Genomic DNA, 12,500 nt, shown 5'->3' on the forward strand with positions numbered 1-12,500 from the left:
GAAGCGTTTAAGGAACAAACTTCTAAGGGTTTTTTCTGGGAGTAATTGATATAGTCAAGTGAAACTATGATCTTCGCAGTTATGAATGCAATTTTTACAATTGCGTAGAGAAGCCTGAAAATTGCGTTCATAACTGCGAAGATCATAGCTTCACTTGATTTTATATCCGCAGTTCATATGATTCATTTCATATACCATTTCATCATTAATTAATATAGTGATGAGTAGTTACGTAATTGATATAGTGACGAGTAGTTATTTTCGTTTTTTATTTTTAATCTTGTAGATAATTCAAATAACTATGTAAATTATTATTTTATAACTGTTATTGTTCCTGAAAAGCCCCATGCCAGGAGACACCAGTCCATAGTTCCTCTTGCAGCTGAAACAATCCAAAGACTGTACCTATACGGATGACAGCATGGATTCATTACCCGATGTGAAGACAGCAGTGGAATTGTACAACCAGCTGTCGCAGCTGTGGACCTCTGCAGGGAATGTACCCTAGAAAGTGGTTGTCAAACAAGCCAGAGGTATTGCAGTTTATTCCATCGTCGGACTGTAGTTCTTGCTGTGGTGTCAGGGCAGCACCTTTGTAAGGTCCCTGAAGATATACCCTAAAAGGGTAAGTTGGGTCGCCGGAAAGACAGAGGGGTTGACCATTTTGTGATATGGAATGAACCTCTAACATTGGCAGCAACCAAACATTGCCAACATACCACTATCATGTCATCGACCTTCGACTGGACCGTACAGGTTCGCAATAAGTCCATTTGCAGCAACAAAACTCTGGAATTTAATGAAATGAACCCTTTTGTGTCCATTATATAGCACTCACTGGTGAACTCCTGGGTGCGGTTGTTGAAAAGCCGATTAACGCTACTCCCAGATTAAAAATTAAAAAAGAGTTTATTTCACTAATCCCAAATGCTGTTCAACGCTGATATTTAGCAAAGTTTTAAATAAGAAGAAGTTAATCTTGAAAAACAGAAATAGGCAAAATAAACTGAAGTGTTATCGCAAAGGTACAACACACACGAGATGGCGGATGTACAGAACACGTGCCAAGTGAAACCGCTGACCTGATGCTACAAAAACGTTCACCAAAAAGTTTACTCTAATCGACACTGGTCGCACGGTACCGTCTACGAATCCCCAGCAGTTTTCAAGTGCAGCTCCCTTTCGATGAACCGCATCTGCCAACGTGACTAGATCTGCTGGTGATAGACATGGCTGGTTTAACTCAGTCAGTTAATGACCATGTTGCGCAGATTAAACCGATCATTTCGTTCCCAACCATGCTGATCTGCGGGACAGCACTTCCAAATCTTGATACCAAATCTTCGTATCTACATAGATATGCAAATCGTCTTAAAAACATACTGAGAGCTTCATCACTGTAAACGTAAAAACGGTTTTCACAAATGATTTTTTCAGGGGGATTTAACACTTCGAGAAGAGTTAAGATATCGTGGTTGTGAAACCGAAATTTGCTCTTGCATTCGGCGTCTGTCAAGGTATCGAGATCGAATTTGTCGTATCTCCAGTAAGGTATGTCGAGGTTCTTTGATGAATTCAAGTCGTACAGGAGAAGCAGTTCTTCATCGTCTATGAGAGTCATGTCGTTTGCTATCGTAAGTGGTGCCTCTTGCATCTCTAAAGGAGGCCATTTTCGGACTTAAACACACAAAATCCCCTCCGGATTTACGTTTTTCCCCCGTATGTCGGTATTAACATCGATTGTCGAGGAAGTTCTCCGCTGTCTGTAGGTTCACATCATTTGCTGTTAAAAGACTGCTTTTTTAGTCACTGAAAGTTCCGATTTTGCTGCACATTAAGCACTTAAAAGTTGTAGCTAGACTGGCGATGCATTGTGTTGCGAAAGGTTTGTTTACAGAGTTTTGAAGCAAGCAGCTGTGCACAATCTTCCTGTCGGTGTACGTTGGATCAGTGGCTTGATCTGATCGGCTGATGAGTTGAGAAACTAAATATTTTGAGCAAGAGCCGATTTGGCTGGCCAAACTAACCTTCTTCAGGTACAATGAGAGTTTACATAATAAAAATAATAATAATAATAATAATAATAATAATAATAATAATTAGAAGAAGAATAATACATTGGATTGCCTCTATGTACATATATATTGCTTCTGTGGTCACTCGGGTTTGTGGTCTGTGGTCAACATCAATTTACAATATATAAGTGCATAGAAGAAATCCAATATAAACTTTCATTGTACCTGAAGAAGGCTGGTCTGGCCAGCCGAAATATACTCACCACTAAAATCAACTCTTTGTTTACAAAACGGCAACGTCATAGCTCGCGTGCTCGACCTAGTCCTCTCGCGAACACAAGTTGCCGTCCTCCTTGGCCTCCTGTTGCGTAAGGTCTCTATCGTCTGACAACGGCACTAATTTTGATGGTTGCACTAATGAACCGAGAGAATTGAGAGCTTTAGACCGTAAAAAGATTCAGAACGTCATGAGTAGTCATGGGGTGCAGTAGCACTTAACCCCCCCCCCCCCCCCCTTCCTTCCTCTTGCCCCACACTTTAGCGGGGTACATGAAATCATGATCAGGTCTGCGAAGAAAGCTAATTAGCTAATTATGCCATCCTGATGCTTTGCGGATATTACAGACGAGGAACTTCTGAGCGCAATTGTGGGAGCAGAAGGTTTAATCAACTCCAGACCATTAACCTACCAGTCAAGCGAACCTATTAATCTGACCCCTTTCACCCCGAATCATTTCTTACATGGTCAAATGGGAGGTAGATTTTGCACCTGATAGTGTTGACACTGGAACTTTCAATCCAAGAAAGAGATGGCGTCTTGTCCAAGAACTTGTCCGTCATTTTTGGCACAGGTGGTTACAGGAGTGGATTCAGGAGTAGAGTGGTGCAAGGACGAAGCTTACCTGAAAATCGGAGATATTGTTATCGTCATGTCTACAGATACTCCAAGAGGAAAGTGGCCTCTCGGGAGGATTGTCAAAGTGTTTCCTGGGAGAGACAGTAGAGTTCGTGTTGTTGATGCCCAGGTTGGAAAGACTGTGTTTCGGAGACCAACTGTGAAACTTTGTTGATATTTTATATCAAGAAGGGGAGAGTATTATGAAGGAAAATTATTGGTATGCCTGTATACGCGCACATGTGCAATTGCTTTTTTAGCTAGAGCACGAGGTCCTGAAATTTGTACTTTGTTTTCGCGTGTGATAAAATTAAATCGTTCAAGTTTCGTCGACTTTATTGTGGACCCATTGTTCTGAACCAATTATCCTGGAGAATACCGGGAGTTTTCTCCCCCGACAGTTGGGTACCCCCGTAATTCTACGGGAAAAAAATCATGGGAACGAAGTTGCATGCGTGTTAAGCGAAACAGAAGAAAACGTTTCCAGAAGAAGCCGAAGTTCAATTCCCGAAAGATAAGTTTGGGATACAAACAAGGGCCACCGCGATGTCGTGCAAAAGTTGAGAAATAACTTCTCGCCATTTAAAAAAATATATTTAGTCAACGTAAGACCCGCTCAGATGGAAGACTTCGTTTCCAGACTCATTTCCCTACACAGAGGAAAGTTCCTGAGTCCTCAAACTCTTCTGCTCGACATGTCTGCGAATTCTAGATTTAAATATTAATTCCTACGCATAAAAAAACCGGTAATAGGACAAATTGCGTCATTAACAATTTTTTGGTGCCATGAAGCTCTCTGTTACGGATGCCAGTCCAAATTTCCTTCTGCGGGCTTTTGTGGCATTACGTTTAATTTCCGGGACCACTCTTTTTGTGCACGTTTTTTTGTGGTATGATTTTAAGTGTGACACGCACGAACCTCTTGTGGTAGGACTTTCTTGCGGCACGATTTTTTGCACATTTTTTTGGCGTCATAACACGACCTTTAGGGTCAAAGTCAGCTATTGAAAGGGTTCCGGGTTTTTTTTAGAAAAACAATAGAGAACAATAGCCAAACAAGAACAAACAGGAAAACCAATCATGTACCACATCCTTCTACAACTTCAGAAATGACAGAATTATTTTAGCCCTTCAAGTTAACTTGATATTTTCATATTTAGTATTTTAGTACTTTAGTATCTTGGTAGTGCAGCTGTCGAGTTTAAGGGAGACTACAGTATTTGACCGTATTTATGTACCCCGTTGAAGTAAATTTATAACTTAATTGATAACTTGCCCGGTCCTATATCGCCGGATTCAATGAAATTCGACTTTATTTTAATAAAAGATCCGTTCGGACGGCACGACTTGTTTAATTTAACTTGTTTAAATTTTTTTTCGGTGGCACGACATATAGCACGTTTTTATTGTAACACAACTCAGGGACCACACGCGACTCGTATCAGCCATTTAATCCTTCCATTTCACTTTGGCCTGTGATAAATTTCAGCTTGGTGTCCACGAAAAGTGGATCCCTGAAATGAATTCACAAAAAGGATGCGAACTTGGTGACATTTTAATTCTCTCTTTATAATTTGTAAAAAATCCATTCCGGAAGCTGGGGACATGTCTGGCGGAATAGACTTTCAAAAGCACTTACCAGTAAATATGACAACAAACGCAACAAAAATTTGGCAGTTACTGATCCGAATGTGGCTTAAATCCTAGTTCAGACTAATTTTCTATTTGCTTCACTAATTTCTGATAAAATAATTCTCTTTTTACTATTTTAGCAACGTCTCTGTCAAGCGCTTTTGATGTTATGATCTCTAAAAAATTCAGGATTCGGTTGTCGAGAATGTAATCTTTTCGACCGCTTCTCTAATTTCCACAAAAACATTTAACTAAGTTATTAATGTTCGTTCGTTGTCGAGACTTACAGATTTGTAAAGATTTTGCTCCAATTTTATTGGAAAATCGTTCTAGTTAAGAAAATCATTTTCAAGTTTTCTTACCCTCGCAAATTAAAGAAAGGGCCATTTCCGTCCTTAACCTACTGGCATCGATACTGGCAAATGATAAAACTGCTGCCAAACCATGATCGACACGCGACATCTGCAGAATTTAGAAAAGAGTCTTGTGTCTGTCTGAAGTCGACAGAAAAATCAATTAGGGAATTATAAAGTAAAGATTCTAGGGATATATTTTACCTCCGAAAGCCTTGCATTATGTTTCTTCTCCAGTTTACTAGTTACAGATCATTCTCTGCGGGCGATAAACCCATTTCGAAGCAAAAATATGATCATCGTACTTCCTCGACGTGCCCTGAAATAGTCTTAAATGTTTGCTTTTATTTAAATTTGAGCAAGGTGTAGATATGAGAAGCCGTTGAGCTCTGAAGGTTAAGATAGACTCGCTTACTCTCAATGCCCGTGGAAACGTTTTACTGGGCGAAAATCTCAAAAGGTTAACAACGAATTGGGACGCTTTTCTTTGTCAAAAAAAAAGTTTCTTGTTAAGATGTACTTAGAGCTGAAGACCTACAACGTAATCTGTAAATACAGTACTGTTAATTCACTGTCGGTTGTAAACAAATTGTCTCTATGAGGGCCAGCTTGTGACTCTCTGAGCTTTTTATAATATTTTTGCCTAAAATACCCGGCAACGGGAAGTTAAATCGATCTACAAGCGCCCAGTTCGCAGCGGGCTAATTTTTCGGCAGCGTGACTTAGTGTTCGGATTTCAGTCTGATCCGATTAATTTTTGCGTGCATCGTACAGAACAAAATCTCTATTGTATAGATTTCGACCTATATTTGTTTTTCACTTTTATCTTTGAATAAATTTCCTCTTTGTGTGATGATATCTTTTTGCATTCAAACCGAAATATTTTTCCCGATATTGTTTGGAAAAAATATCACATTTTGAATATTGCGCCCCAAAGAACTTCGCATCGATGCTTCTTGACAGAAGTACACCTCGCGTTTATGACCAACAAAAGCAAGTTGTCTTTATTTAAATACATTAAGAATGCATTTTTTTTTTCAGTGGTGTTTCGTCTGTTTCTTTTGTTTCTTTCGAGCCAGAGAGGCGGAGATTTCTTTCTCGATATTTTATTGTTGTGAATTCGTGTGCAAATCTCAAACTAAAAGAAAGGAAATTCGTGAGACAAAAGTTTGGCTAATGATAATTACTACAGAAGTCCTGACCTTCTGTCTCCCTGAACTACTCTAATAATCTTGTATAAATGTATAACGTAAACAGGCGAATAAAGAAGTAACTGAAACTATCTGATCTCCGTTAACAGAACACCGCTGTGATACGAAGCCGACTTACTGAAATCCTGTGTATAAATAGTTGGTACAACCCCCTTTAATTCCAATAAAAGGTTTCTCCCTTTCGCGTGGCCGTAGACAAGTTGGAGACATTGTTGAGGGTTGCTAGTGCGGAACAGAATATTTGCCGTTTCATTGACTTTGTTTGAGTGTTTACATTAATTTCTTTTATTATCAAAGTTGTGGGATGTTTGAATTTACTTTAATTCAGCGGGTAAACTACAATTTTTTAGCTCAGTCGTTCGACCAAAACTACTTTAAGAAAAATACAAGTTTTCAGTAATTGACTTCTTTAATAATCTCGTATGAAAGCACGCACAATTAGAATAAAGACACTTGAACATTCTTCATCAAAATGCAGGAATGATATTGTCAAGGCTGTAAGATAGCTGTCGTAAAGCCAAGGACATCCTGTTTTTGACGCTTGTCATAAAAGCCCATAAATTGTATTGGGAAATAGCTTCTGCGACTTTTTCAGTCATTTTCTGCGCGCGTAAACTCGAGCCCATCTAGATATGTCATACGAAATCGTTAAGTGCTTGCAAATGGCTTCACACATTTCATTAGTGTCACAAACGTTGTCAGTTTATAAAACATTAGTTATCACATATTTGCAATTTGGTCTCCTCCCCAAATGACAGTTTCCTTGATACGTATCACCGGTTAGGTTTGCGGCCGAAAATTGTGGGGCATCAGTGTACAAACTCCATCATCTTCAACAATTTTATTATAAGAGTATCTTGAATCGATTTCTTTGAATTTCGTGGATTAAAAAAATGCTTCTGATGAGCTTTTAAAGAGCTTCGAGACTTGCAATTATTCAATTTGGGGCGATATTGTGTTGGATGCGAACAGAGCACTTATGACTGCCCTGTGCTTCAAATCTTTTGTCCCTCTGTCAAAGATTTGATATCGCAGCGTGTTAATGGCAAATAGGCGTGATATGTATTAGGTGTGAGAAAAGATATGCAGATCTCGAAATATCCAGCCAATAATCCGTGAGCAAATATTTGCTGAGCTTAAGCCTTAAAATATTTGCATTCGACCCATGGGCAAACATCCCAAATAAATCCCAACTTGGGTAGCGCCAAGAGGCTTTGCGCAAATCAATCGCAACCCTATATGGATCACCAAGAATAACGAGATCTTTTGTGTACCTTTTGGACAATGCCAGATGAAGTGAATAGATTTGATGAAGCACCATTTCCAAGGAAATGCGTTTCTTTGCTAATGGCTTTGGCTTAAAACTGCCATTGACTGACGTGCGAATTACAAGACACAATTCACTAATGAGAAAGGATCGAGCGCTGATTGGTTACCGTTTGAATCTGTCAATATTGCTGATCTAATGACAAGAGTGACATGCAAGCGACCAAACCGCGACAAAACACTTAGCTAACATCAGAATGAATTCAGTTTCGAAACAGCAAGCATAATGGCAGCACAGACATACAGCATCGAGTTATTAATTTTAGCGTTGTTTTGTTCGCTATACGTCGTTCTTGGCCAGGAAAAAAAATGCGAAAAGATCAAAATACCCATGTGCCAAAAGATTGGCTACAATTTAACATACATGCCCAATATGTTTAACCACGATACACAAGAGGAAGCAGCCTTGGAAGTTCATCAATTTTGGCCGTTGGTCGAAATCAAATGCTCGCCAGATCTGAAGTTCTTTCTGTGTTCAATGTACGCGCCAATGTGTCAGTTGAATTTCCGCGATGAAGTTCCTCCGTGCCGATCGATTTGTGAACGGGCCAGAAAAGGTTGCGCGCCTTTGATGAAACAGTATGGATTTTCGTGGCCGGAGCGGATGAAATGTGAAAACTTCCCTATATTCGGTGGCGAGCAGATATGTATGGGTCGAAACGACACGAGTGAAAATTTAACAACATCAACGCCTCCACCGATTGGAATCAGCACTATACCGCTCGTTTTAAAAGTTAATAAACGCTCGGGTAATTGCTGTTCATGCAGAGCTCCATTTGTTTCAGTCATAGACAAAAAAGTGACGACGGGTTTACAGGACATTTCCACAGGGGGCCTTCTCGGATGCGTAATGGCGTGCAACAAAACTTATTTCACACAAGATCAGGAAAATTTTGCCTCGTTTTGGATCGGACTATGGGCCGTCTTGTGCTTTATTTCCACGCTCATAACTTCGCTCACGTTTCTGATCGACATGAAACGCTTCAAATATCCAGAACGACCCATCATCTTTCTGTCCTTTTGCTACTGTTTCGTGGCGATAGGTTACATCATTCGGTTTGTGGCTGGACGCAGAGCAGTGGCTTGTGATTCAGATGGATTGATGAGATACGAAACATCAGGTCCTGCCCCCTGTACAATCGTCTTCTTGCTAATATATTTCTTTGGCATGGCCTCGTCGCTGTGGTGGGTCATTCTATCTTTCACCTGGTTCTTATCGGCCGGAATGAAATGGTCGACTGAGGCAATCACCAACTATTCGCAATATTTCCACGTAGCAGCGTGGCTCGTCCCAGCGGTTCAAACCATCGCCGTTCTCGCCATGTCAACCGTCGATGGCGATCCAGTGAGCGGAATTTGTTTCGTGGGAAATCATAATCGTCGAAGTCTTATCGTATTCGTGGTAGTACCTCTCCTCGTTTATCTTGTCTTTGGGACTTCCTTCTTGATAGCTGGATTTTATTCTTTAATTCGCATTCGCGAAGTTTTGCGCACGCAAACGGATAAACTCATCAAGACCGACAAACTTGAAAAGCTCATGATTCGAATCGGAGTTTTCTCGGTTTTATACACTGTTCCTGCGACAATCGTTGTCGCTTGTTACTTTTACGAATACGTTAACAGAAAGAGCTGGGAGCGATCGGTTGTTTGTGCCGAGTGTCGTGGAGGTCATGATGTGCGTCCCGACCACTCAGTGTTTATTATCAAGTATTTTATGGCTCTGGTAGTTGGCATAACTTCAGGATTTTGGATCTGGTCGGGAAAGACTATTGAATCTTGGAAGAAATTCTTTTATCGTTTGACAGGCGTACACCGACCCAAGAGAGACAAAGCTGCAAAAGCTCTGACAGCTACCGTCTAAGCTGCACGGGATGTTTGTTTTTAGAAAAGATATTCAATTCTTTTCCAGCCCACTCGCTCGCTTGAGAAAGCACCAAGCATTTTCAATGCACAATATCGAATTATTGGCCTGTGTGAAGTGCAGAATGTGACAAACATTCACGACACATCAAGGAAACTTGACCAACGAACAGACACACAGCGCCTAATCTCTTCCGGATTTCATGCAACTGTATAAAATACAAGTATTGACTTAAAAAATCAACCACGCTGAGGTCTGACAACGAGATAAACATTCATGAATTCGGCGCAAAATTTGCATAAGGTAATGAATTAGTTTCTTCAACAAGTCGTTTCTGGATTCGGCGCGTCGTTCATTGTAATACAAAGCTTCTCAAGGTAAAAGTTTTTTAACGTTAATTTGGGGATCATACTTCGTGCATATAAGCGACTTTTAAGGGCACCGGTCTATTAAGACAAGAACACCTTAGAAGCTAGCTTAAAAGAAAAAGAGTTTTCCCTTGTAGACAGAGGTTTAGAGCTAGTCTTTGAATAGACTAATTACGGCGCTAATTATAGGTCCCAAGAGAGAGGTCTTCCCTGAGGCCATTATTGGCATATCATTCAACAATACATGCTTCGCCACTGACAAAACTTTTACGTCGAAAGACATGTCATTTTTAATCTTTTAACACAAACTAGTCACTGAAACTGTCTATGTCTATTGAAGGATAAAATTTGAGATTATTTACATTCCAGTCGACATTAAACAAGAAATCATTTTTTGAACATTTATTAATGCATTTGTAGTACATTGTTTAGGAGATTGCGTTTCTTTATTTGTTCCAGTTTCTCCAAGCGTTGTATTGTTTATGGAATAACGCTACGTCCGAATTTGACCAGAACATCGATTATTGAACTTGTATCTTGCTGGTTCATCTTTTCTTTACACATGACAAAACACTTAACGAACTAAGAAAACAAAAGATTGAATTGCGGTTGGAGATCCAGCCCTCTAATTAGCAGTTCAGCCCATCTCTTCAAATATATCAAGCGCCTAATCACTATCGTGCTTTTTGACTTTCTTGAGTTTCGGTGAAAAAAAAAAACACTCTCTTCTTGTGCTATTTTGTATAGTGTTCTCGCCATGGCAAACTCAAAACGTGTTTACCAAAGCTGGTTGAAATTTATATCCTCTGGACAGTGCTTTCAAAACGCTAAACGTTTATCTTTAAGTGACAGTTGTCGTAATATTGGGGTAAAGTTATTTGCTTGTGACAAAACTGAATTTTTAGTTTATGATTGACAAATGAACTTTTGGAAAGGTACCAGAGCCAGCATTTTACATAGAAATTGTCTCTCTACTAATAAGATTTTAACAGCTTAGGAACTGTTCTTGTGCCATTTTGAGGAGGTCTCTACGTGACTCGAATATACAGGCGTCTTCCATGCAATACAAAGCTGAGAGCTGTTTATTCAATAGGCACAAAAAGCCACAAACGGAATATGTGTGTAGTTCTTGACACATGCTTAGCCAAAGTGTACATTGCGTACAGTTGTGAGACAGTTGAAGATGTCTGAAACACAACGTATGGCAACCATTTGATATATGGTTCTCAGGCGTTTTACGTAAATTGACAAGCCACCGTTTCTGCACATTTATGCGCCGTAGGGTTCATTTGTTAGTGAAGTATTGCTTCCTTCGCGTCACAGTTTTGTGATCGGCGATCATTGTTCACGTTTAATTTTGATGTATTTCTCTTTTGTGTATATGGAATTCAGTTGGAATTACTCTCTTCGCGAACATTCTATCAGATAGAATCTGCTTTGTAGACAAACAATATTTCCTACTAGTCATTTTGCCGTCATAGACAAAAGAGGGATGCATTCGAAGACCACATGTTTTTGAGTGCAGTTTTTCCGACGCCCTATTCTCTACAACTGGCGTAAATCTTATTAAAAGGACCGCCCAGGATAATCTGCTTTTTCCGACCAAGTATTAAAGTTGTCCGTGTGGTGAAACGGCACGCAAACGCTAATTATGCAACTTCCAAGATTCATTGCGGTTTTAACTTGACTTTCGTAGTCGTCAAGGCTTTTGATGGGGTCATTTTATCATAAAGGGAGTTCGTGAAGTGTAACGAAAGCGTTTCAATGATGAATCGTGCTATGAAACAGGCAATTCCGCTTTGAACCCAAAAAAGATAAAGCCCTGGAGGGGATTTAAAGCTCTTACTTCGAAGGCTAGCTTAATTCTGTCAGATATGCCAAAAGTGGTATTCGATGTATCTTCAGTTAAAAGGTCACATATATTCTCGATCTGTCTGACGGGGTTTCGTCGCTAAAATCTCAATATTGCAGTTTCAGTGTTTTTGAGCAAATAACAGAAAGCTACCTGAAAAATCAATGTTTCGATGTCATTTCAAGGTCAGCTAGCTTCAAAATTTGCTTATCTCAAGTGAATTAAACAAATCAAATAACTTTCATATCCTTGAGCTACCAAGAAACGATAAGAATTACTGTAAGAGACGCCAGGCATTGATCTCAGAAAACTCTCCTTGCAAGGGAAGTTTTAACTTTGGCGTAACTTCCTGCCTCCTTTATAAATATATATCCTATATATCTTTTTTAGAGTTTAATCCAATGGTTTAGGCTTCTCTTTGAGATTAGCGAAACCCTACTGAGAAACGTGTGATCAAGCTCTGTTGTCGTTTCTTTTCAGCTTTTAATCCATTTCTCGTGAGAGACGTGCCACTTCGAGCACTTTTGGCTCGTCATCAAAGTGAGTCTGATGGATAACCGCCATTTTGAAACGTGCTATGATTTTCCGTGTCTACGTTTTGCCTGTAAATCAGAGTTTCCTGATAACCTGATTGAAGTTCGGGAAGCGGGGTTGGCGCAGTGGTTTTAGAGCATGCGCGCTCTCTTTACACCAATGTCATTAGCGTCCGGGGTTTGCACTAATTTTTTCTAGACTTTGTTACTATAGGTTTACCTCGTGTTTCTTCAGTTTCCCCCTCTCATCATTTCGGGACCTAAATTTAAAAAAAAAAGTATTTATAAATAAGCATTAAAGGCATGGTGAACACACCATAACACCAACCCAGTGAGGTCATCATGTCACGCATGCGCACAACCATTTCACTTGGTCAATTGACGGCCATACACAGCTGTTTCGGCTTTGTTAGGCCTCATAAGCTTGGCATTGACAACTTACCGAGCTGGTGTT

At 39.9% G+C, this 12,500-nt stretch overlaps 1 protein-coding gene and 1 long non-coding RNA gene across 2 annotated transcripts in view; one reads left to right on the forward strand and one right to left on the reverse strand.

The window, feature by feature from the left end:
• Nucleotides 1-258: 258 nt before the first annotated feature.
• The window catches only part of LOC138049608 (uncharacterized), a 12,764-nt gene continuing 522 nt past the window's right edge, over nt 259-12,500 (reverse strand). Inside the window, exons 1-5 of the long non-coding RNA XR_011132412.1 lie at nt 12,489-12,500; nt 12,267-12,306; nt 2,785-2,917; nt 2,279-2,429; nt 259-1,349 (exon numbers count right to left, since the gene is read on the reverse strand). The exon at nt 12,489-12,500 is cut by the window's right edge and continues 522 nt beyond it. This is a non-coding gene — a long non-coding RNA (uncharacterized lncRNA). The remainder of the gene's footprint in view (nt 1,350-2,278; nt 2,430-2,784; nt 2,918-12,266; nt 12,307-12,488) is intronic.
• On the forward strand, nt 6,494-10,196 carry LOC138049606 (frizzled-5-like). The gene has a single exon (XM_068895979.1). The coding sequence runs from the start codon at nt 7,659-7,661 to the stop codon at nt 9,291-9,293; it is 1,635 nt and encodes a 544-aa protein (XP_068752080.1). The 5' UTR covers nt 6,494-7,658; the 3' UTR covers nt 9,294-10,196.

The sequence above is a fragment of the Montipora capricornis genome, chromosome 5, assembly GCF_036669925.1.
Source record: "Montipora capricornis isolate CH-2021 chromosome 5, ASM3666992v2, whole genome shotgun sequence".
NCBI lineage: Eukaryota > Metazoa > Cnidaria > Anthozoa > Scleractinia > Acroporidae > Montipora > Montipora capricornis.